This window comes from Copadichromis virginalis, linkage group LG6 (assembly GCF_057382275.1).
Source record: "Copadichromis virginalis isolate Kocher_CV1m ecotype Utaka linkage group LG6, C_Virginalis_male_GT1.1, whole genome shotgun sequence".
Classification (NCBI taxonomy): Eukaryota; Metazoa; Chordata; class Actinopteri; order Cichliformes; family Cichlidae; genus Copadichromis; species Copadichromis virginalis.
The window spans coordinates 13,977,454-14,003,185 of NC_140623.1; the positions used below are offsets into that span (position 1 = coordinate 13,977,454).

At 39.3% G+C, this 25,732-nt stretch overlaps 2 protein-coding genes across 2 annotated transcripts; both read left to right on the forward strand.

Moving 5' to 3' along the window:
* Positions 1-2,760: 2,760 nt before the first annotated feature.
* LOC146707449 (actin, cytoplasmic 1-like) lies at positions 2,761-6,940 on the forward strand. Its single transcript, XM_085460760.1, has 5 exons — positions 2,761-2,883; positions 2,973-3,212; positions 6,166-6,346; positions 6,443-6,624; positions 6,797-6,940. The coding sequence occupies exons 1-5, from the start codon at positions 2,761-2,763 to the stop codon at positions 6,938-6,940; spliced, it is 870 nt and encodes a 289-aa protein (XP_085316886.1).
* A 3,951-nt stretch (positions 6,941-10,891) lies between these two features.
* On the forward strand, positions 10,892-23,486 carry LOC146707450 (perforin-1-like). Its single transcript, XM_085458792.1, has 10 exons — positions 10,892-10,957; positions 15,971-16,242; positions 16,328-16,407; positions 17,485-17,530; positions 18,009-18,148; positions 18,253-18,391; positions 18,473-18,553; positions 21,211-21,707; positions 21,829-21,922; positions 22,418-23,486. The coding sequence occupies exons 2-10, from the start codon at positions 15,973-15,975 to the stop codon at positions 22,625-22,627; spliced, it is 1,557 nt and encodes a 518-aa protein (XP_085314918.1). The 5' UTR covers positions 10,892-10,957; positions 15,971-15,972; the 3' UTR covers positions 22,628-23,486.
* Positions 23,487-25,732: the final 2,246 nt, after the last annotated feature.

Sequence of the window (25,732 nt, forward strand, 5' to 3'; positions counted from 1 at the left end):
ATATAGACATAACATAACTAAGGAACAAGCACAGTGGAGTCATTGAGCCAAACTCAATATTTATTCCTTACTTTTGTCATTATTTTAAATTAGACAAGAGTCGAACATCTGGAATTCAAAAAGTCAAAATCATACTAACCAACTGCTTCAGTTGCAGATTCAATTGAAAATTTGAGTATATTGTATACAGGGTGGGCCATTTATATGGATACACCGTAATAAAATGGGAATGGTTGGTGATATTAAAGTCCTGTTTGTGGCACATTAGTATATGTGATCGTGGCTCAAGAGTTGGGTGCTCGTCTTGTAATCGGAAGGTTGCCGGTTCGAGCCCCGGCTCGGACAGTCTCGGTCGTTGTGTCCTTGGGCAAGACACCTACCCCCTACTGGTGTTGGCCAGAGGGGCCGATGGCGCAATATGGCAGCCTCGCCTCTGTCAGTCTGTCTCAGGGCAGCTGTGGCTACAACTGTAGCTTGCCTCCACCAGTGTATGAATGTGAGAGTGAATGAATAGTGTAAAGTGCTTTGAACGCTATAGAAATGCAATCCATTATTATATGTGACGGGGGAAACTCCTCAAGATGGGTGGTGACCATGGTGGCCATTTAGAAGTCGGCCATCTTGGAAACAACTTTTGTTTTTTCAATAGGAATAGGGCCATGTGACACATCAAACTTATTGGTAATGTCACAAGAAAAACAATGGTGTGCTTGGTTTCAACGTAACTTTATTCTTTCATGAGTTATTTACAAGTTTCTGACCACTTATAAAATGTGTTCAATGTGCTGCCCATTGTGTTGGATTGTCAATGCAATCCTCTTCTCCCACTCTTCACACACTGATAGCAACACCGCAGGAGAAATGCCAGCACAGGCATCCAGTATCTGTAGTTTCAGGTGCTGCACATCTCGTATCTTCACACCATAGACAATTGCCTTCAGGTGACCCCAAAGATAAAAGTCTAAGGGGGTCAGATCGGGAGACCTTGGGGGCCATTCAACTGGCCCACGACGACCAATCCACTTTCCAGGAAACTGTTCATCTAGGAATGCTCGGACCTGGCACCCATAATGTGGTGGTGCACCATCTTGCTGGAAAAACTCAGGGAACGTGCCAGCTTCAGTGCATAAAGAGGGAAACACATCATCATGTAGCAATTTCAAATATCCAGTGGCCTTGAGGTTTCCATTGATGAAGAATGGACCCACTATCGTTGTACCCCATATACCACACCAACCCATCACTTTTGTTGTCCAACAGTCTTGGAGGGATCCATCCAATGTGGGTTAGTGTCAGACCAATAGCGGTGGTTTTGTTTGTTAACTTCACCATTCACATAAAAGTTTGCCTCATCACTGAACAAAATCTTCTGCGTGAACTGAGGGTCCTGTTCCAATTTTTGTTTTGCCCATTCTGCAAATTCTGTGCGCCGATCTGGGTCATCCTCGTTGAGATGCTGCAGTAGCTGGAGTTTGTAAGGGTGCCATTTGTGAGTAGCTAATATCTGCCGAAGGGATGTTCGACTAATGCCACTCTCCAGTGACATGAGGCGAGTGCTACGCTGTGGGCTCTTGCTGAATGAAGCTAGGACAGCCACTGATGTTTCTTCATTAGTGACAGTTTTCTTGCATCCACATTTTGGCAAATCCAACACTGAACCAGTTTCACGAAACTTAGCAAGCAGTTTGCTAACTATAGCATGGGAGATGGGTGGTCTTCTAAATGGCCACCATGGTCACCACCCATCTTGAGGGTTTTGCCCCCTCACATATACTAATGTGCCACAAACAGGACTTTAATATCGCCAACTATTCCCATTTTATTATGGTGTATCCATATAAATGGCCCACCCTGTATATATATATATATAATATATATATATATATATATATATATATATATATATATATATATATATATATATATATATATATATATACTCAGCACCTATTCTCCCCTACCCTCTATTACACTTACAGTTATAGGTAACTTTAACTGTAAATAACTTTGATTATAGTATAAATTAAAATCAGATGAGTCGTATCAGTATTTCCAGATTTTGACAAGAAACTATACAATAATTTTAACACAACATACTGTAGAACTGAAAATGTAACTTATCTTGAACCAAGGTTTAGGTCATTCATATTTGGTAGACCTGCCAAATTTTGGTGGAGATCAGGACAATTTCTGGAAAGTAAAATCTTTAGAGTTTTTTAATTTTTACTTAAATTATCACCTTCAATCCAAATTCTGTTCAAGCCTATCTGGTATGGCCTCTGTTAATCAGAGGATCATGTTACCTTTGTGCGAGGGGTTCTAGTGTTAACAAGCACTTAAACACTTATACCTAACAAAGTAGCTGATGAGTGGATTTTTGATGGTATGTAATAACTATGGTCATCGATGTTTTCAGTTTTGTAGTCTAACAAATCAGTATTTGTTAGACTACAAAGCAGATGCTAACTCCTTACAGTTAGCATCTGCTTTGGCAAGGCCTGCAGTGCTGGCTGATGACTGCAGGTCCAACTAATTTTGTAGAAGGAACAAGTAAAATTAACATTTTTGCTGTCGTTGGACCTATGAAGAAAATTGTCATTTAAGGTCACTTAACACTGAACACTGCGCCACTGCGACATCCAGCATTCGTTCTCTTTAACAACAAGACTTTTTATCCAGGCTATCTGCTAGATTTAACCCAGATTACTGCTTAACATCAAGTCTAAAAAACCTCTATTACCTTTTTTTTTCGTTCAGAAAATGGAAGACGAAATTGTTGCCGTTGTCATAGATAATGGGTCCGGTATGTGCAAAGTTGGCTTTGCAGGAAATAATGCTCCACATGCTGTGTTCCCCTCCATTGCTGGACGCCCCAGACATCAGGTATTCCATTACATATTCCTCAAGAGTACTTTATAAACCTCAAATACCCTGTAAATTTTGTAACAATTGTTTTTTTCTTTGTTGCCCAGGGTGTAATGATTGGTATGAGCCACAAAGACAGCTTTGTGGGTGACGAGGCACAGAACAAAAGAAGAATCCTGACTCTCAAGTACCCCATTGAGCACGGTATTGTTACCAACTGGGATGACATGGAGATGTTCTGGCATCACATGTTTTACAATGAGCTGAGAGTTTCCCCTGAGGACCACCCAGTCCTCCTCACAGAGGCCCCCCTGAACCCCAAGATAAACAGGGAAAGGATGGCACAGGTAATGAGGGCTGACACCAGTTTCCTCCTACTCCTTCAACCTACCTTAAACTTTTTTTTTTTTTTTTGCCTTTGCAGATGCTTTGGGTTTCTATCTTTGCACTGTGATGCATCAGAAATGATGAGCTGCAGCATGGGCGCTGCTGTTTATAAATTAGACTCATCAGACTCAAGCTGAAGTAGAAAACAAATGTTGAACTACACTGGTGTCTGCGTGAAGTAACTGTTAATAGCAGTGCAAATTACTGCACTCAGACTTATACAGTCAGTATAGCAAAAGAGTCATTTTATTACAGTATTCATGCTGTTGTTTCTGTATGACTAAACACATAATATGTGTTTAGTCATACAGAAACAACAGCATGAATACATATTATGGTACATTTCATCTCAGACCACATTTTCTATTCAACCATCTCCTATGATGAATTTTATGATTTTAGATTTTATGGTTCAAAAATTAGATTTATTTATATGATTGTTGTGAAAATTTATCTTCATATATCAACTACTTTTCAAGTTGCACTACCCGTCAAAAGAACGCGCCAATTTTTCCAGTTTTTTATTGAAAATTATGTAGTTTAATGTCTCATTGCACTCTGAAATGACAGCTACAAATAAGCAATTGCAGTTAAAAAATAAATCATGGAATCAATATATAGACCAAAATGTATTCTTAACTTTTGACTTATCAAAGTAGCCACCTTTAGCAGATATAGCAGCTGAACATGTGGCATTCTTTCGAAACAGAAATCAAATACTGTTCAGAAAGTTCTTCCCATATCTTTTGCAAAAGTACCGATAAATGTGTGGCACTTGTAGGTGGCTTTGCTTTCACTCTTCGGTCCAGTTTATCTCAAACCAGCTCAAGAGGGTTTAAGTCTGGAGACTGTGCTGGAGACCATGTTTTCAAGCTCAGCATCTTGTTCTTTTTTCCTGAGGGAGTTCTGGCATAGCTTGGACTTAAGCTTACTGTAGCTTACTTATGCTTACTGTAGGATGAACCCATGACCAACTAGGTGCATAGCAGAAGGTATTGCATAGTGCTACAGAATGCTGTGGTAGTCATTTTGGTTAGGATGCCTCTTAGTCTATACAAGTCATCGACCCGAAATATAAGAAAAAAAATAAATAAATAAATTAAAAAAAATATATATATATATATATATATATATATATATATATATATATATATATATATATATATATATATATATATATACACAGTGGGGCAAAAAAGTATTTAGTCAGCCACCGATTGTGCAAGTTCCCCCACTTAAAATGATGACAGAGGTCAGTAATTTGCACCAGAGGTACACTTCAACTGTGAGAGACAGAATGTGAAAAAAAAAATCCATGAATCCACATGGTAGGATTTGTAAAGAATTTATTCGTAAATCAGGGTGGAAAATAAGTATTTGGTCAATAACAAAAATACAACTCAATACTTTGTAACATAACCTTTGTTGGCAATAACAGAGGTCAAACGTTTACTATAGGTCTTTACCAGGTTTGCACACACAGTAGCTGGTATTTTGGCCCATTCCTCCATGCAGATCTTCTCGAGAGCAGTGATGTTTTGGGGCTGTCGCCGAGCAACACGGACTTTCAACTCCCGCCACAGAGTTTCTATGGGGTTGAGGTCTGGAGACTGGCTAGGCCACTCCAGGACTTTCAAATGCTTCTTACGGAGCCACTCCTTTGTTGCCCGGGCGGTGTGTTTTGGATCATTGTCATGTTGGAAGACCCAGCCTCGTTTCATCTTCAAAGTTCTCACTGATGGAAGGAGGTTTTGGCTCAAAATCTCACGATACATGGCCCCATTCATTCTGTCCTTAACACGGATCAGTCGTCCTGTCCCCTTGGCAGAAAAACAGCCCCATAGCATGATGTTTCCACCCCCATGCTTCACAGTAGGTATGGTGTTCTTGGGATGCAACTCAGTATTCTTCTTCCTCCAAACACGACGAGTTGAGTTTATACCAAAAAGTTCTACTTTGGTTTCATCTGACCACATGACATTCTCCCAATCCTCTGCTGTATCATCCATGTGCTCTCTGGCAAACTTCAGACGGGCCTGGACATGCACTGGCTTCAGCAGCGGAACACGTCTGGCACTGCGGGATTTGATTCCCTGCCGTTGTAGTGTGTTACTGATGGTGACCTTTGTTACTTTGGTCCCAGCTCTCTGCAGGTCATTCACCAGGTCCCCCCGTGTGGTTCTGGGATCTTTGCTCACCGTTCTCATGATCATTTTGACCCCACGGGATGAGATCTTGCGTGGAGCCCCAGATCGAGGGAGATTATCAGTGGTCTTGTATGTCTTCCATTTTCTGATGATTGCTCCCACAGTTGATTTTTTCACACCAAGCTGCTTGCCTATTGTAGATTCACTCTTCCCAGTCTGGTGCAGGTCTACAATACTTTTCCTGGTGTCCTTCGAAAGCTCTTTGGTCTTGGCCATGGCGGAGTTTGGAGTCTGACTGTTTGAGGCTGTGGACAGGTGTCTTTTATACAGATGATGAGTTCAAACAGGTGCCATTCATACAGGTAACGAGTGGGGGACAGAAAAGCTTCTTACAGAGGACGTTACAGGTCTGTGAGAGCCAGAGATTTTCCTTGTTTGAGGTGACCAAATACTTATTTTCCACCCTAATTTACGAATAAATTCTTTACAAATCCTACCATGTGGATTCATGGATTTTTTTTTCACATTCTGTCTCTCACAGTTGAAGTGTACCTCTGGTGCAAATTACTGACCTCTGTCATCATTTTAGGTGGGGGAACTTGCACAATCGGTGGCTGACTAAATACTTTTTTGCCCCACTGTGTGTGTGTGTGTGTGTGTGTGTGTGTGTATATATATATATATATATATATATATATATATATATATATATATATATATATATATATATATATATATATATCTCCATTTATATCTCCATTTTGAGATTGTGCGTGACATTAAGGAGAATCTGTGCTATGTTGCCCTGGACTTTGAGAGAGAGATTGAAAGAGCTGCCTGCTCTTCGTCATTGGATAAGAAGTATGAGCTGCCTGATGGACAGGTCATCACTATTGGGAATGAGAGGTTCCGTTGCCCAGAGGCTCTCTTCCAGCCCTCATTCCTTGGTAAGCAGCGTCAGTTTTAAGACAGATTTCTGTGATTTGTAAAAAGTAGTCCTTAGCAAGGCTAACCTTAACCCCTAATTTTCCAACTCTCCACAGGTATGGAGTCTTGTGGTATCCATGAAACTACCTTTAACAGCATCATGAAGTGTGACGTTGACATCCGTAAGGACCTGTACGCCAACACTGTGCTGTCTGGAGGTACCACCATGTACCCTGGCATTGCTGACCGCATGCAGAAGGAGATCACTTCACTGGCACCCAAAAACCTAAAAATCAAGGTAAAGTTATTGCTTCTTATGTACTCTTTCATACTCACTCTTTTTTTAAAGGTGCTTCACTTTCACACGAACAAGGTATTTAACACTGTGCTGAATTTGTATGTCTGGCAGAATGTAAGTGCACTTCCTAAAAGTCTTCATTGCTGAACCCTCTTCATCTCTGCCCTTGCAGATTATTGCTCCCCCAGAGAGGAAGTACTCTGTATGGATTGGAGGCTCCATCCTGGCTTCTCTGTCCACCTTCCAGGACATGTGGATCAGCAAGCAGGAGTACGATGAGTCTGGCGCCAGCATCGTCCACAGAAAGTGCTTCTAGATAGACTGCCCTCAACCTACCAAAGCACACACTGCTACAAACCCCATAGTGACTGGCTCTGCATGCATGTCTACATCACCAGAATGATGTATGCCGAGCCTACACCTCTTCCATTTTTAATTCATCACTCTGGGTATGGTACCATGCACCCTGATGGGGAGAAATTCTTCCGCCTGAATTTATTTCCAAAATTAAGCCCATTGATATTGGAAAAGTTTGTATGATAACACTCAGTACATTAATAAATTCATAAATCAAGCAAAATTCTATTACTTTTTTTGTTCTGCCTAATTTGCACAACTTCTGTTTTTTGCTTCACTATTACTTTATTATTACACATATGCTTTCACACTAATGCTCTTATTAACTATAAGTGTTCTTCCCAGTGAAATCTGGAAAATCTACATCTTACAGATTGAGCAATTTTATAATATAGTGAAATGCAGAGATTGGGTTAAGCTTCGTGAAGATGTATTTGAGAAATTTTGGGGTGTAAAACACAACACTGAACACTGATTGAAAGTAGAGAGGCATTTCCTCTGAGTACTTTGCTAGTTTTATTCATAGCCATCTGCTACAATGAATGGAGGGAAAGACTTTATCTTATTTTTCTGCAAATATTGATTTATAAAGATGAATTAATAGCACAATGTTAAGGTAAAAGCCGTGCTCTAATGACTTAATTTTGTTTTCTGTATTAGTATTTTTTTATCAGCAGACTTTTCTTTTTCTTAGAGATGCACTGTATTTAGGTGATTAATGAGGGTTTCTTTTATTTTAATGCAAATAATTAATGCAAATATTTGTAAATGACGATCATTTTGTCTTTTTTCGGTGTCTGTTTACATTTCTGTAATAAAAACATCTTTGTCAATAAAATCAGTGAATAACTGTGGTAAATAATCGTGAGCTCAGTGTTGGACAAAATATTCACGATTGCCATTTTGGTAATCAAGTGCAAGCATCAGAGGTGCTCAGCATGTAGAAATATAGGTGACCAGCTAAATAAAGCTCGCTTTTCGTTCAAACACAACTCTACTCTCCGCATCTGCATCTGAGTTGTGAAATCAACACAATCGGAGCACCCCGCCGTGACACTACAGATAAATGTATAATTGCTATTTTGAGTGGCTGTAGCTCAGGTGGTAGAGCAGGTCACCTACTAACCAGAAGATTGGTGATTCTATATCTGTCTTTAAAAAAATTTAATGTCTCCCTTAAGCATTTATACTAATTAAGCTATGCAGAATACAGATACACCATTTATCTATTCTTTTTATACTGCTCATCTGGAGCTGGGCTTCAGCAGCCTAAGAAGAGATATTCATGCCTCCTACCTCTCAGCCACCTCCTCCTGCTGATCACTGAGACATTCCCAAGCAGATCTGTAACCTCTCCAGTCCCGGGTCTACTCTGGGGCCACGTCCCAGCCTCACACCGGGTTGTTTTTTTTCAGGTAATGTTTTTTGTTTGTATCAAATGTTCCAAAAGGCATCGTCAGCATTGGGATTATTAGCAGAAATTAGACGTGGCATGCTCTAATTGGCTCAAGCTTCTTGTGTCAGACAGTCTCCAGTCTTCAGATAGATTAGTTGTAAAGAAGAAAAGATAAATAAGCCATGGTATAGATGTTTTAAAGGCAGAAACTATCCATACAGGCCAAAAACTTTTTTGTGCCATGTAAATGTATGTGAAAGCATATAAATATGCTTTAAAATACTGTTGAGTTGGACAGTTTCACCTGTTTGTCTGTGGGGATTGTCTGCCCTCAGGTGGCCACTATGGGAATTGAAGGAAGCCGTTTGGGCCAGATTGAAGTCTTTGTTTGGATCATGGAGACAGGTAACTCATTTGCCACTATTTGATGTTTTAACAACAGAAATGTTACCCTTATAATTATTGTTGAAATGAACTATGCAGTTGTCTGAGTGATGTAACAAGTGCAGTAGGCAGTGTACTGTATGTGTGTGTGGTTTTTCTCTTTTAAACAGATGCTCTGATAAACCTCACTTGTTGTCACTTTTTACTAGAAGAGCATGTTAAAGACTTCAGCTCAATCAGTTAAACATATGGTGTTGTTAAAGCTTATAAAGTTACCAAGAAGTCCCTTGAAATCTTTGCAAAATAAAACACTTGGCTATAGAAGGACTGAGGATCATAGAAGAGGGGGACATATTTTTTGGCTGTCACAGCCTGATAAAATGTGTAACACTGAAGTAAGACAGAGAGTGGTTACAAAGAGGAGATGGATTTTGGTACACTATAGGTCCAACCACAAACCTCCAGAAGATAACGAAGGTGAGCAAAACAGTTACGTAACAAAACAGTTATATAACTAAAACGTATTTTTCTCTATAGTGTTATAATTTTGTTTACCAATTTCCATTTTATTAAAGGAAGATCGGAATTATTTATCTAGCAGACAATCATTTGCATTAGTAACTTGAACTACATAAATAAAAGATATTTTACTGATTTTGCTTGAAATTGATATTAAAATGTATTCACTTTACTTTCAAAACGATACAATAGCGGGGTTTTCCAACATTCTAGGTTTATGCCACGAACATAGATCAGTAATGAGCAGCACACCGACGAATGAAAAGAAACTATCTGCTTTGGAGTCGCGCGGTCCTTTGCAGAACACAACAAAGTTGCGGTTCCTCGTGAGCGCGCTTTAGGGGACTGGGATACAATTATTGTCAGAGGTACTGCTTTGGCCTAATACCTATTAGAACTACACCTAACAGAGCCACACCTGTGCAGCTATATTTACAGAATACAGTCAGAACATTTCCTGCAAAAGATAACTTATACAGCTGAGATTTTATATTAAAAGGTTATATGGAGACAAAACATTAAACTGTGGAGCATTCCACTGGCATTTCAGTTTGCCAGAATTTTTTTCATTACAGAGCAGAGCCTGCATTTTAACCACGTGGACCGAGAAATATGAACACGTCTCACATATGTCACTGATCGTGCTGTAGAAAGAAAGAAAGAAAGAAAGAAAGAAAGAAAGAAAGAAAGAAAGAAAGAAAGAAAGAAAGAAAGAAAGAAAGAAAGAAAGAAAGAAAGAAAGAAAGAAAGAAAAAAATTTTTAAGAAGGAAGAAATTAGTCACATGGGTTACTCTGTCACGGAGACAGAACGAATAGAAGTGTTTAGGTAGTTCATTAGTATTTTGTAAGTATGTTTCGTTTTATAAATACAGAATACAGATCGTGTTCAAAATGAGACACCGGATTCAAAATAGATGATACAGTGTGTGTGTGTGTGTGTGTGTGTGTGTGTGTGTGTGTGTGTGTGTGTGTGTGTGTGTGTGTGAGAGAGAGAGAGAGAGAGAGAGAGAGAGAGAGAGAGAGAGAGAGAGAGAGAGAGAGTTTGTGTGTGTGTGTGTTAAAGCTGAATAATTACATTTAAAAGCCAAATACAAAAATAAAATTCCAGTTTCCAGTGGACCAAGCAGATTAAAATGAGTCATTTCTCCCCTCCTGTTTTTTTAGTTAAATATCATGGTCAGCACTGACAGCTGTTCCTAGTTCCTGATCTGCTGCATTAAAATTAAATCTATGTTCTTTATTTTCCTTTGCGATGTTGGTGCTGGAGGTCGTTTGATAACGAACGTGCTTAACACAAGCTGAACAGCTCATCTGACTCTCTTAGGTGCAAATGTATGCATGCTGGAATAGGGCCTGCTGTTCTGTGTCGTGAAGTCTACGTTTTGTAACTCCCCGTTTTATTTTGACAGCATCTTGTCTCATGTGCGCTATATTTCGTTTTCCTTCCACTGTCTTGTCTTACCTTATTGGTTTCATCTGTGTCCCCTGGCGTTGCCTGGTCTTTTCCTGATTGCCATGTGTGTATTTTGGCTGTAGCCTCTGTCTCTGCTCAGTTCTCTGCGGCGTTTGTCCGCACTTGTTGTACCTTGTGAATTTTTTTGTTTGTTTGTTTTTTGCGGTTTAGACAGACTTTTGTTACCGGCTGTTCTTTGGATTATCTGCTCTCCTAAATAAAGGTTCGTTTTTTGCTTATTTTACTCTGTTTCACTATTTTACTGGGGTTTTTTTTTTAGTCTGTTTTGGGGCCACGTTCTTCCACAACACAATAGACTTGCAAGGTTCTTGTGCATGCTCTCAGCGTATATCTCTGCACACCTGCGCACAGATCTAAAGACGGGCTGTGTAGTTGTGGTAGTTTGTTGCAGCTGTTTGAAATCTCTTTTGTCCCTGGAGCAGAGACGGTACATAATTTTGTTTCATGCTCTAAAGTTTCACTGAACCCGATACTATAATGCCAGTTCAACATACAGGATAGTTTTCCATTACCTGGATTGACTTTCCCTGACATTGGAAATTGGGATGAGCAGTTACACGAAGCTGGTTATCAGTTCGCCAAATTAACCCAGAGTGTCTCCTGCGCGTTCACATGAAATGGTGCTGTTGGCAGTATCTGACTAATCTAAAATGGCTGTTTCACAGATCATATGTATTTTTCGCCCACAGTAAACAATTTCTGTGAGTGCCACCAACAATTAAATGGTGATTAAAATTTAAGAAAATAATAAATAAATAATAAATGTTTAGTAAAATATCACGCTGTAAAAAGGACAAAAGATGAATTCTGGGTCAAACTGTTAATCTGGTGATTTAGGGCACAAAAATAAACATTTTAATGCAGTTAATTCTTATTATTGTCACTGAGTGCGTGCTCAGTGCTGCTTTTTCCCCTAAGGCGATGTCTGCACATTAGAGCTCTGAAACTTTAAACTGGCATTTAAACATTTAAGCCTACTCTACTTAAATGTTTAAATGGACTGCGCCAAAGTCTAATAACGCAAAACGCTTTAATTTGTCGCAGACCAAATGGAAATATATTTTATTGATTGGTCAGGTGTTCTTAGTGCTGTTGAGCAATCCCAGTAGAATAAAAGAAAGAAAGAAAGAAAAACAGCAGATTATAATCAAGTATATCCGCATTTTATGTATTTTCTTAATCACCAAATGAATACATGCACATTCCCGTGATAATTCGACACGCAGTTTGCGCCTCATTTGGTGGTTTGAGTATGGTACGGCTTAACAAGCTGCACAACACATTCTCCTTGCAGAGTGCCGCACGAAGTGAAGACTCAGTGAAAACGTGGCTCTTCCAACCGATTTAAAAGCGAAACTCTCGTATTGTTCTGCGATACTACAATCTATCCAATACCAAGTAAATACAAGTATTGCCAGTACTACCGATACGTTTAACTTATAAAGGCAGAGTGTAGAGAGAGTTCATCAATTTGCTAAATTCTGAACAAATTTTAATGAACACTGAATCTGTGATTTTTACTTTCCGCAATAATCCGTGAACACAACAAGTCACATCTTTAAGCTTTTTCATGTATTTTGAAACACTTTGTTGTTCTTGGGTTTTATTGGAGACCTGGAAGACAAATGTGTCTAGCTTTAAAGCACTTTGGGTCAGTTTATGTTGTTTAAATGTGTTCCATGATAAAATAACCTGACAGTCAACACAAAAAGGTGAGTATATTCGCATTAACATTTTTCATAGTTCATGTTAAAGGTATATTATTTCATTTCCAATAAAATAATGTTGGGCTGAATATATTATCTGAATATAGTCTATAAGTAATCATATTACTTTAGCAGGCATTGGACTGCTAAAGTAACAGCTATGATAACAAATAACAATTTAATCCTTTTTACTGTAGATCCAGCATCAGTCATGGCTGAAACATTACTGTAGCAGGCTTTATGTTGCTGGTTCACCCAACACAGCACAGAGGTGTTCAGTTTGTAGCAAATCCATTTTAATATTCCTTCAAATTTCAGCCATCACTTCACTTCACTCTCCACACACACACACACACACGCACACGCACACACACACACACACACACACACACACACACACACACACACATCATCTTGGTCCTGACATTCTAATGTTTTAAATGACAGGGGAGGCAAGTAAGATTAGCCAAATAACCACAGCTGCGTTAACCAGCCTCCCCCCAGCACTGCCCCTTAACCAACTGTACCCCCCACTGCCACTGCCAATATATGAACTACCTGGTTATAATTTCCCTCTGTGACAGTGGGCTCTGTCTCTGTGCGAGGGATCTGGGTCTGTCTGAACGATTTCCTTCATCCTCTCTTCATTTCTTTTGCTGCTTTTCTAAGACAAAGTTGTGCTGTTCATAGTCTTTCATATCTTTATATAAGTTCATAGGATTGCCAAAGTAGAAAACATCCTTCTAGCAGGCATCGTTGTTTGCAGTGTTTCGATTTACAGCTGTAAAGTAGCTCTATATATTGTTCCAATTTCTCACTTACTGCAGCTTGCATGGTTTTGCTTAGTGCATCTGAGTCATATGACTGTAGGACAACTAAACACAACTGAGCAGGGAGGAGGGAGCGGACAAGAGTGTGCCTGCATGAGAGGGAAGCAGTTTGCACAGACATGTCTCCTTTTTGATGATCAGTAGCAACATACTGAACTTACATAAGAGAAACAAACTAACACATTGAGCTGATCACAATAGTAACAATTCAATGTCAGTACCAGCATTAAGTCGATACTATCGATATTTGGGTTGATCCACCCACCCCTACTGAACAGAACAATTTCAGTTTTGCAAAATCAACAACCTGTGGACGTAGAACTGTAGAAAAACAACATTTGTTTTGATTCTTGGCAGAACCATTCAGGTATCATTTTTTTTTTGCACTTTAAAAGTGCATTCATGGATATGGTCCTCTGCATATGTCTTATTTAGTGAGTCAAAAATGCACAACAGTGTCAGTACAGATTAAAAGTTAACAATTTTAGTAATGCTGGTGCTGCTCTGACTTTCAGTGAGGGAAATATGAGTTGAGAGGGTATTCTAGAAATTCTGACTTCTGATTTATTGAGGAACACAGCAGCAGCCACTCACACAAAGAAGCAATTCATATGTTAAACTCAGTTTAACACAGAAAACTGAACATGTCCATCACTGCTGTGAAACAGACCAGGCCTCTTCTTTTGGGCTCTGCCCTCCAGACCGTCAAAAGGTATTTGTTTCAAGAACTGATCTATGAGTAAGTAACTAATAAGTAAGAGCGTGAGACTGCTGCACTGTCTGCAAAACAGACTTCGTTGCATGTGTGATGGCTTCTTTGTGTATGAGGCTGCTGAATTAGGTGTCTGTGAGTTGTTGAATTTAAGTGAGTGGAACTTACCATTATAAGTATACCATTGAAATATATAATACCATACATACCATTGGAAAAAAATGGTTTGGTTGTGATTATCTTTTTTTGTCCTACTCCTACTCTCCATGCAGTGGTTCAGTAGATCTTTAAGAATGTTTATTTCTGAAGAATTGAGTGGTCAGTAGGTATGACCTACTGTCTTTAACCTGGAGCCTAACCTGCTCCAGATCAGGTTAGGTCCATAGCGTAAATTACCATGTCAATTTACCCCAGTAAGAAATGAACAACAATGAGCATTTATCAAATTTGAGGATAAAAAGTTTAAATTTTATTCATTAAAATGAATGGAGACAGATATAATATTGAAAATTAGTCACATGTGATGTCCCAGAGCCAAAACCTATGATACTGCAATATATCATTTTTGTTTCATTACACAAATAAAGGTTTGTGCAATTTTTAGCCCTGTTTGCTGGTTATTGCACAGAATAACCACACACACATATTTAGACAATTAGCCACAACATTAAACATAATATTTACATTGCTAGCTTCAAACAAAAAAGAATGCCGGCCGGCATTATAATATGTTAATAATATGTTAATAGTATCCTAATGTAAGTATAAACCAATATTGCCTTATTATTGTGGGCTACTACCATAAGTCATTATACAAAAGTTCTAATGCACAGATTTGACCATTTTGGTAAAATCTGGTTGTCATATTGTTGCCTATATATTGCTAAACTATTAGTAATGGGTTTTGCCTCATAGGCAAGATTTTGTTTCCACATTATTGTCTCCAGTGTTACGAACTTGTATGTCCATGTGTTTGTTTGTGCAGGTGTTGTGTTTTTTCTATGTTAATTTAGCTGTGCCAGGGCCCTGTTCCGATTGGTGCGTGGATATACTGCCCCGGCGTGATTGGATCCAGCTGGAGGACCCGCCCATTAAAAGGAGGCTGGAGTGCTACAGTGGGAGAGGCCCTCGCGTTTCTCCTCATCACCCAGCAGTAGTCCTGTGGTAGCCGCTGGCTGCAGTATACGCTTGAAAGTTGTGGAAGTGGAGTGGGTAGGGGTGAGCTGCCATTTCTTTTGATCACCCGTTTTCTCCTGTTTTGAGTTAGTTAAGGAGGTCAGACTCTGTCTTTATTTTTGACTTTGTTTTGGTAAGGTCAGGGGTGCGGGATTTGTGTAGGTTTGTTTTGTTTATTGTTTTGGCCTTGGCTCACCCTGAAGTGTTGACACTCCCGTTTTGGTTCTCTTTATTCACATTGTAAATAAATCACCTCATATCTAACGGATTGGTTTCGTGTGACTGCTTGGGTCTTGGGGGGGGAAGCGAGTGCCTCGCTCATGTTATGGCCTGGCCCTAGACGGGTCGTAACACCAGTTTCTGGTCAGCTACATAAAGTTCAATGTCATATTTCTTAGCTATTAGCTATAACCTCTGTTGATGTACAAGAACTACTTTGATATTATTGAATATTTTTTGTAATTAAGTGTTCAGTCTCTGTAATAAAATATTAAGCTCAACAGTGTTCAACACTGGACTGAGGTCTAGCACAGTAAGCACAGAGTGCTTGGTCACTGACAAAGGACCTCACCAATACCACATTATTTCCAAGCTGTAACAGAAAGTGCTACCAATAATTTTTAATGGATTTTTCATGGCTTCATTTTGTTCCTTTTGAGACTGAGTCTTGCATACCTCAGTCAGAACAGTGACAGTTAAAATAAAGAGAATTGATAACCCCTGTTGTGATACCCAGACAAAACCTGTTTGCAAAACTTTTGTCATTTTGTCTGTTTTGTCTTTGACTTCAGCCATGCGCTCCAGTCCAACCCCACCTCCTCTTTACCTGAGCCTCCTTATCTTTCTGTCATGGAACTCCCCGGTTCTTTCCTGTATGACAGTGAACAACAGCAAGTGTGAGTCTGCTCCATTTGTACCAGGCCACAACCTGATTGGGGAGGGATTTGATGTCATCACCCTGCACCGAAAAGGAGCCTACCTGATTGATATAGCTACTTACCGCAAACCAGATGGCACCTGTACTCTCTGCACCAACCGCAATCAAAACAAAACTCTACAAAAAGTAAATAAACTGTGATTACCAGTAAACTATAGTAGATAGGTTATGTGCACATCTTAATCATGGTGTTCTGTTTTTTTATCTTCAGCTGCCGGCCTCTGTTGTCGACTGGCGTGCAATCAGCCAATGCAAAACCGATATCTCCAGCAGTGCACACACCACTGTTAGGTACAGTATAGTGTAGTATATTTGTTGCTGAAAGGACTTCATCCCAGAGATCATTGTCATCTCATTACTTCACCTAGTCTGTCACAATACCAGTTAGCCATGACAGACACATATTTTTCTTAGATGTCTGGTTGGCACTTTGTCTCTCTCCATTAAAAGGAAACACCAACAAAATGAAAGACTATTAACTTCTTTGTGAGTAAACTTTTTAATATTCAAAAAAGGATCAAATGATATTTCCTCAACTGTAGAATAAAACAACAAAGATGGGTGAATTGTTACAATACTGGAAGGTAAAGTGATGACCAGGTCACAAATTTCTTGTGTTGATTATCAGCATTTTGAAATCTCATAGCAGTAGGAACAAAAGAACTTCTAATGTGTTCTGTCCTACACTGCTTAGGAGAAGAAGCCTGCTGTTTACATCTCTGACCCTTCAAAATATTATGGAGAGGGTGACTAGTATTTTTTCTCCATACACCTTTCCACAATAATTCCCAGTGAATCCACAGTCCTGCCCATTAATAAGCCAGCCTTCTTCAGTAATATGTGCAGCCACATACTATTCTTACTCACCATACTGCATTCCCATCACAGTGTAAAAAGCTGAGGGCAGTAAAATAGGGGATACTGGCAACAACAGTCTGATAGAATAGAAACAGCATCTCACTACATACACTGAATTTATATTTATTTGCTGGGGCACACTACAGAAACTCTCTAAATCCTTTAGATTTCTTGGCCGTCATTTGGCAACTCCAAGATTCAGCTCCCTCCACATTTTCTATAGGACTGAGGTCTGGAGATTGGCTTGGCCATCACCTTAATGCTTCTTTTGCATGTTGGAAGACCCATCCATGACGAGCCTTAAGTGTTGTGGCTGACAGAAAAGGGTTCTCGACCGAGATTTTATGGTAAATAAAATCCATTGGCCCCTAAATTTGGTGAAGTCAGCATTTAGCAACAAAACATCACCAAAACATAATGGTTCCCCTCCATGCTTGACTGTAAAAAAATTTTAAAGAAATGAAACAAGTAAATAAAAAGTAATTCTTCTCCTTCAAATTGTGTTCACAGTTCACTACTTACCTCTAACACTGATCAGGACATCCACGACTGGAAGGTAGGAAGCATCTTGCACTTACTGTTTGTTTCAAAATTACTGTTTGAAACTACAAAATACTGTTACTGTAATTACTTGTTATTAAAACTAATAGAAATGCAAAATTTGTAAGCAACATTGCATGCTGATTCGTTTCTTTTTTTTTCTTTTACAAGTGAAATGTGCACTGAATCAAACAGACTGTAATAACATAAAAACCTTAGTGTGCAAGTTCTCATCAAAAGGGCTGATTTGATTAAATTTTGGCTCACTGAGCTGTGTAAATGTGATACAAATATGAATTCCTTGTCTCATTATTTCATTTAATATTTCCAATTTAATATTTTTGATCCCCAGAAAAAAAGTATTATATTCAAAGTAATTGAGTGAATGAATAATAAGACAGTATTTATTATATCTAATACTTTTATTACTTTTACATTACATTGACTATTATTAAAAACAAAAATGGTAATGAAATTACATTTCTATTTATCAGGCTGGACTAAATATAAATCCCATATCTACCAGCGTGGGGATTGGAGGAACACACTCCATGGCATATGCATTTGCTACAAAAAAGACCAAAGAGGACCACTACTCCTTGAGCACACACACGGTCACCTGTACTCACTATCGGTTAGCTGTGAAAATCCTGGCATTACCACATATACCACAAGTTTAGATTAACAATATATAATTTCAGTTTTTAATAATTTACTAATCAGTTTCATTCTATCTAGTTACCGGGTATCAAGCAGACCGACTCTTAGCTCTGAGTTCAGCAGGGATGTGGCCAGTTTGCCAAGTCGCTATAACTCCTCCACCAGAGATCAGTACAACGAGGTCATAGATACCTACGGCACACATTACATTCGCAAGGTTAAAACACAGAAACACTGTTAATTAGATTATTTCAGGAGTAAAAACACTTTTTTATTAAAACTTTGTGCTACATTACAGGTTCGTCTTGGTGGCCGTCTTAGACGAGTCACAGCTGTACGAACCTGTTTGTCCAGACTAAACGGATTCTCCTCAAATGAGGTACATGAAAAACATTTGCCTGCACACAGTCACCAGACTGCATATTTCTACTCCATATGAATAAGAACATAAGGGATGCTAAATAGTTGTGTTTTTGTTTGGTTTTTTGGCAACAACTGAATAGTGACATCATTCTTATTGCATTTGTATATGAATGCAAGGAGCTTATTCCCTTCCAAAAGATATTCTCTCAGTTGTTCTACTGACCAAAGTGAAAGAAACCATTGTACCTTATCTCTATAATTGTCAGGAGCTCTCTCTGCTGTGCTGAAAAACCTCTAGCTTCTGTCGCTGCCATTTTCAACATCAACAACAACCATAAACACGGCACCTTTTAACACTTATTTTGCCAAAAGTGTTTGCTTGTCTGCCTTTACATGCATATCAACCCGAGTAACACCCCATACTTAATCCATAGGGTTCATTATGACATCAGCTATAATAGCTTGAACTCTCCAGGTAAGGCTTTCCATAAGTTTTAGGAGTGTGTTCATGGGAATTTTTGATCATTCTTCAAGAAGCACATTTGTGAGGTCAGACACTCTGCTTTAATTCATTGCAAAGGTTCTGTCAGGTTGAGGTCAGGACTCTGTGTGAGCCTGTCAAGTTCCTCCACACCAAACTCACTCATCCATTTCTTTATGGATCTTGCTGTCTGCACTGGTACTCAGTTATGTTGAAACAGGAAGGGGTCATTCCCAAACTGTTCCCACAAAGTTGGGAGCATGTCCAAAATACCTTAGTGTATTGAAGCATCAAGCGTTCCTTTCACTGGGACTAAGGGGCCGAGCCCAACTCCTGAAAAACAACCCCACACCACAATCCTCCCTCCACCAAACTTTCATGTATTTCACAAATGTTTGTAGCATGCCTAGGTGCTTGATTTTATACACCTGTGATCACGGAAGTTATTGGAACACCTGAATTCAATGATTTGGATGGATTAGTGAATACTTTTGGAAATGTAGTGTATTTTAGCCACTTCTGTATGAGAACTGTCAGCAGCTGGTTCTGTGACCCAGCAGTTTCAGTTGGTTTTCATCTCTTTTGTTATATTTTGAAGATAATGTGGAGGTTGGGATTATTATTAATTGGCTGTGAATTTTAGTTTAGTCTGTTTTACCCAGGCCTTCTGTGCTAGTTGTTTTGTATTTCTTGTCCACGTGTTTCATATTGTAAACTCTGGGTTGTCATGTCTACGTCTTGCTATGTTTCCTGTTTTATTTTGAAAGTTTCGTGTTTCTTTGTTCAATGTGCTTAGTTTTACTCTTCCCCTGTGACGTTGTTATGTTCATTTGTGTCAGCTGTTTCCCCATGTGTTTCCACTTCCCCTGATCACCTCCTGTGTGTATTTAGTCTGTGTGTTTCCTTCAGTCTTTGTCCTGTTGTTCTGTGTTCTTTCTTTCATGTCATGTCAAGTTTCAGGTAGTTCATGATTCATGTTTATATTCATATTTTCCTACATGCACCTGTTCTGATTCATGTTTTTGTCATAGTAATCAAAGTTTAATTTCTCCAGTTTAGGTTCTAGTTTAGTTTTCGCCCCACTCGCCTTTGTTTTGTTTGTGTACTGTTCTTATCAGCCACAAGAAACGGCTCACTTTTTGTCCAAGTCACGTTTCACGCTCCGTTTTAGTCTGCATTTGGATCCAGTGTTCTCTCTACACACCGTCAGCTCCCCACTGTCTGTGACAAGAACTTGCCTGACTAGTTCCACCTGTGACAAAGACACATCCAACCGACTGCTGTTTGAAAATTGCTGATTACTTACATTTACTTACTTACTTATATTTGACATTTTCTTCATTGTTATCTCTCCTTTTCTCCATTTTTCTTTATCTGTTTTTCAAATTTCTCAACTGCCAGTGGGCATGAATAGCGTAAATCAGGTGAATGGTGATTTCACTCTTGCCTCCTCCTAGCCGAAACAGGCATTAGGACTTGGTAAAAAGAGAGAGAGAGAGAGAGAAACACCTGCGGACATTTTAAAGACTTAACGAATTAACGATCAACTACAAATTGTTTCCACTTTACTTTTTTAGGAATAATATGAACAGTATGGATCTGGATCTGTACACATAATTTACAAGAAATCATGTGATGGTTAGCATTGCCAAAATTTTCAACACTGAATGCATGTATAAGTAATTTGTAACATCTGCGTTTTAACAAATATCAATAAAGTGCATTAACAAACAGAAAATACAAAAAGACAAAGACAAAGACAAAGAAAAATAAGTTACCATACCAGGCACAGGGAAATTGACCACACTGTGTACCCTCTGGGAGGAAAGCCACAACTGGCCAATACTGCACAAAGGTCCAGTGACAGAAGCTCAGTTCAGTTTGATTTATATAGCACAGCAAAAGTTGTCTCAAGGAACTGTGTTTATTGTAAGGTAAAGAACCTTCAATAATACAGAGAGAACCAGAACAATGAGACATGAATACCTTTCTTTGTTTAAACAAAGCTTTCTTATTACATTTTAAATTGGCTCTACACCAGGATATTTTTAGGACATTTTCAATAACCCTTGAGTGACACACTTAGTTCACAAGTTCCATGACATGTAGGCCTAACATCACAAGCGCTTCTCTTTGGCATGTGTTCCTATTTAATGGAAGTCCTGCATCTTATGTCTTCTCCTGCCTTCTAGTTACACTCCTGCCTGTCGATGGGTGTCTCCATTGGCTTGGGAAAGCTGAATCCATCTGCTGTCCAAGGTTCTTGCAAAAACCTCCTGGAAAACCGGGATGTTGCCACTAGGTATAGCTCTGGTCTCCACCAACACTATACGGATGTGGTGGGAGGTGATGGGTGGTTGGGAGAGTTTTCACTTGCCTATGATGACTCCCTGGGTTTTAAAAACTGGCTGAACAGTCTGAAGGATCATGCAGATGTTGCTTCCTACTTCATTCGCCCAATGTATCAGCTGATACCGAAAGGCACAAAGAAGTCAGGGATGAAGGCTGCCATAGAGCAGTACATAACAGACAATGATGTGAGTCAATCACACAGCCAACGAAATTGCTGGCGGGGCAATTCTAACCTAGATTTCAACTGTTGTCCTCGACAAGCCTGGAGGGGGAAGCTAACTGTGGAAATCATCCAGGCCTGGAATCTGAAAGGAGATCATCTTGGCCCAACTGACAGGTGAAACCAGCATGGTTAGGGATTAGGATTTAGAGTTTTCTAAAGATTTCCGAATCTCTAGGATTTAGAGATTTAGAAATCTGCAATATTATTCATCTTTGTGTCTTTCTCCTACTCACAGCTATGTTAAACTGAGGTTTGGTTCCATCAATCATCAGACTCGCATGATCGAATCAAGTTATCCCCGATGGAATGCTTATTTTGATCTTGGACAGGTCAGTGAACCCTGACTACATATAAGATCAAGGATCATATTAAAGGAATTTTAATACTGCAGGTTTGATGTACTGATTTCAATTTTTAGAACTTGGGCTACTAACATCTTTTATATACAGTTAACTTTAGCTGTTCTTTAACTGAGGTTATTTATTTCCATTTGGTTAAGTTTAAGCAGAACTAATTCTTTCATCAGGTATATTTAAACAATTTAAGGTAATGATTTCGGTTAATATGAATGCTTTAACAATGTCAACCATGTGTCATAAAGTACTGAATGCAAATCTTGCTACTGCACATTTTCCTCCTTATTTAAAATATGTAACAATATGACATAAATATCAAAAACACAACAGTGCTACCAGAATTTACATTCTATGAATTAGATGTGAATTACCATTGTCACTATTGTATATGGTACAAAATCTCAAGCATATTATTTGTAGGACAACAGTATATTAAATCCTATTTTTAATGCTTTTTTTCTCATGAAGGTGGACACACACAGTGATGTGTATGTTGAATTATGGGATGAGGATCTGTTCTATGATGATCTTCTGGGATCATGTTCCCGGCGTCCAACTCAGGGGACACGTATATTTTCCTGTTCAGCTGACAGTGGCAGCTATGAGTTCAAGACCACTCTGACCTGCGACTCACATCTCACAGGAGCCTGGTGTCACCAATATACACCATCTCCATAATGAGAAATGCATTTTGGGGCTGCATGTCTTTCTCCTATAATCAATTGTGATAAATCTGTTGATCACATAAGAGTCACATGACTGATGGGTTTTTTCTTTCATTTTCCTCGTATATATATCGTACATATCCATTTTTTTAAATTTGATCTTCTTTTCATTTGTCATTCAGTTATTTTTTATATTTTATATACATATGTAGTTTCATTTTTTTCAGATTATACTTGATTTCAGTTTGTCAAATACATGTAACCCTTTTTTTTACCTTCTCAAACAAATGAAAAAAGCACGGTAATGTTAAATTAAAAAAAGAAAGAAAGAAACGTGATAACACAACAAGAAAATATCACATAATATTTGTTAAACAAAAGACTATTATACTTCATGTCACAGTGTGGGCAGGTCAAACACAAGTGCATTTGTCTGGATATACAGATTTTAAAAAGTAGGAATTTCTGGGGAAATTATTTTTAAATTCAGCATCTGGTGATTTTAAAATGTGTATGAATGAAGTTATATACCCTCAAAATTATAACGTGGTGAGTAACGACAGGTTTTGATGGTAATTTCTTACAAGAAGTACTCAGAATACGTTTTTACACCTAGTAGCTTCTTGTGGCTGCTCCCTTACTCACAAAGAGCTGATGCACCCCTGAGGAATTTGTGTCTCCTCCCATTCTCAAACTGTAAAATATTACACTATGAACCCACTACCTTTTTTATACAGCTTAAAATAGCTTAATTCATTTGCAAATCAAGAAAAGGATTTGATAATGTTTTTGATTTTTATTACTCTTAAAATGTTTAAAAAAAATCATTGCCACAAACTAAAAATAAATAAATAAAAGATACGTGTACTGTTGCTGTTTTACTGTAACTAATTTTCAGATAAACCTAATTATAAGGGAATCCATGTTGTGTGAGTGTATGTGTGTGTATCTGCATCCCAGCTGCATTATTTTTTTACTATAAAAATATATATATATTATAGTGACTGACAATAATTGTCTCCAAGTTACAATTTGAAGAAGCATATGTAGCTCTACAACACTGCTGGTGAGGCACATTGATGAGAAGGAAGTATCATTCAAAATAGCAGCAAAGTAGCTTTTAGTTCAGCTAAAGCCTCCAGTCAAAGCTGACACTATCGATAGAAGCTTGCAAAGTAATAGAGTAGTCATGACATGCAGAGGTAGATGTACATTGGTGCTAATGGCAATAGTACTCTCCCAGTTCCCCAGCGGGCCCCGGGGTTTCCATGTTTTTTGTTTGTTTTATTTACCAAGTTAAACACAAATCCATCAAAGCTGCTTCTAACAGTAAAATTCACCATTCAGCTCACAGTAAAAAATCAAGTAGATCTTCCACTCAGTGTCTGAGGCTGGGTGCTCGGATGTGTACTGGCTGACTCCCTGAGGCTGCGTGGCAGGGCCTGACAGAGCCACGGGCGCCAGGCCCTACCAAGCAGCCGGCAGAAGCACCCAGCTTAGGACCTCGGGGCTCTGGGCCCAGGGGCGGTCCACTCTGGCGTAGCTGGCATGTTGCTGCAGCGCCATGCTGCAGAGTGTTGCATGGCAAGTGATGTAGCAGATTTTTTGTGTCTTTTCTCACTGTCCCTCTCCCCCTGTTTTTCTTTCCCTCTCCTTTTCTTGAACTTCTCTTGTCTATGTCTTTCCCGTTCCTATCCCCGGTCATGTCTGATTGTAATAACTTAAAAGTTATAAATAAATACATACATAAATACACACACACACACACACACACACACACACATAGAGCACACACACACACACACACACATTATAAAGATCAATCAAGTGGACCAGTATGGCAAAGATGTAATGATCCATTTGGGCATTTGGGAAAATAAATCTTTTGGGCATTTTTCTTGGCCCTCAGACAATAATTGTGATTGCTACAGTGCCGAACGGGACAGGCAAAAACAAAGACAATAAAGCAAGCAAGATCTACTCGTTTTTTACTAACAGGTGAGGGCATCAGCCACTGGCAGGGCGTGTGGTAAGGGAAGATTGGCCCCCACATCATGGGGGGGCCTAAGATGTTTCCAGAGCGGTGGAGTCTAAGACGCGACTTGACACATAACATAGACAAACAGGCACACAGAGACACAAACATGCATTCCCACCATCATGCACACATATAAAAATATTCAGCACTCGCCCAACATGGAGACAAACAGAAATGAACACTGTACACACACTCACACTCCCCAAACATACTCTATACCCCCTGGTCCAGGTATCAGAGGGGCAATCTGCCCCCGGACCCAGTAGATGTTTCCCTTTGCTCTGGGGTGGAGACAAGCAGACCACCCCCGGTCTTGCAGCAGCAGTGAGCCAAATAATCAAGCATGTATATATAAAAGAGAGAAAGAGGTCAGTGCATAGAGCTAATTATAGCTCCTGTAATCTTGAAGTCATTGAAGTCATCTATGAGCTTCAAAGTGCATATTAAACAAATACGTAGGACAGCTACAAAATCTGAGACTGCAAAGCTGAGTGCAAATTTGTTAAATTAGACTTCTGTACACTCACCCAGACCACTTTGACTGCCTTTCCCTCACGCCAGCCTCCACCTGCAAAACCTGCAAGACACTCTCAGTTTAATTACTCCTCTTACCAGACCAACCGCCGCCATGACTGACACTCTTCTCTCTGTATTCCAGTACCACTGATCTTCCCTGCTGAGTCATGACCCTCTCCCTGAGTTTTTCCACCTAGTTCCAGTTGATGGTTCCCCGCATAGTTCACATAGGTAGCTCATGTCACCCTGGTATAAATCTTCATGGTCTGAGATATGTAGCCCTTCACCCTCTACGCCACAGACTTTAGCCACTGCACAGAGACCTGCCGTCTTTAGAAGTTTTCTGATGACTCTGTGGTGGTTGGATGCATCAGCAGGGGTGACGAGTCAGAGTACTGGGCTGTGGTCGACTCCTTTGTCACGTGGTGCGAGCACAATCAACCACAGCTCAACGTGGAAAAAACCAAGGAATTGATTGTGGAGTTTAGGACCCAGGAAACCCTTGACCCCTGTTTCAATCCACGGGGTCAACGTGGACTTTGTGGAGGACTATAAATACCTTGG

Coding starts and splice junctions, on each gene's coding strand:
- LOC146707449 (XM_085460760.1), top strand. CDS start 2,761: ATGGAAGACGAAATTGTTGCCGTTGTCATAGATAATGGGTCCGGTATG. Junction 2,884..2,972: donor CTGGACGCCCCAGACATCAG/GTATTCCATTAC, acceptor TTTGTTGCCCAG/GGTGTAATGATTGGTATGAG. Junction 3,213..6,165: donor ACAGGGAAAGGATGGCACAG/GTAATGAGGGCT, acceptor CTCCATTTTGAG/ATTGTGCGTGACATTAAGGA.
- LOC146707450 (XM_085458792.1), top strand. CDS start 15,973: ATGCGCTCCAGTCCAACCCCACCTCCTCTTTACCTGAGCCTCCTTATC. Junction 16,408..17,484: donor AGTGCACACACCACTGTTAG/GTACAGTATAGT, acceptor TTGTGTTCACAG/TTCACTACTTACCTCTAACA. Junction 21,708..21,828: donor CATCTTGGCCCAACTGACAG/GTGAAACCAGCA, acceptor TCCTACTCACAG/CTATGTTAAACTGAGGTTTG.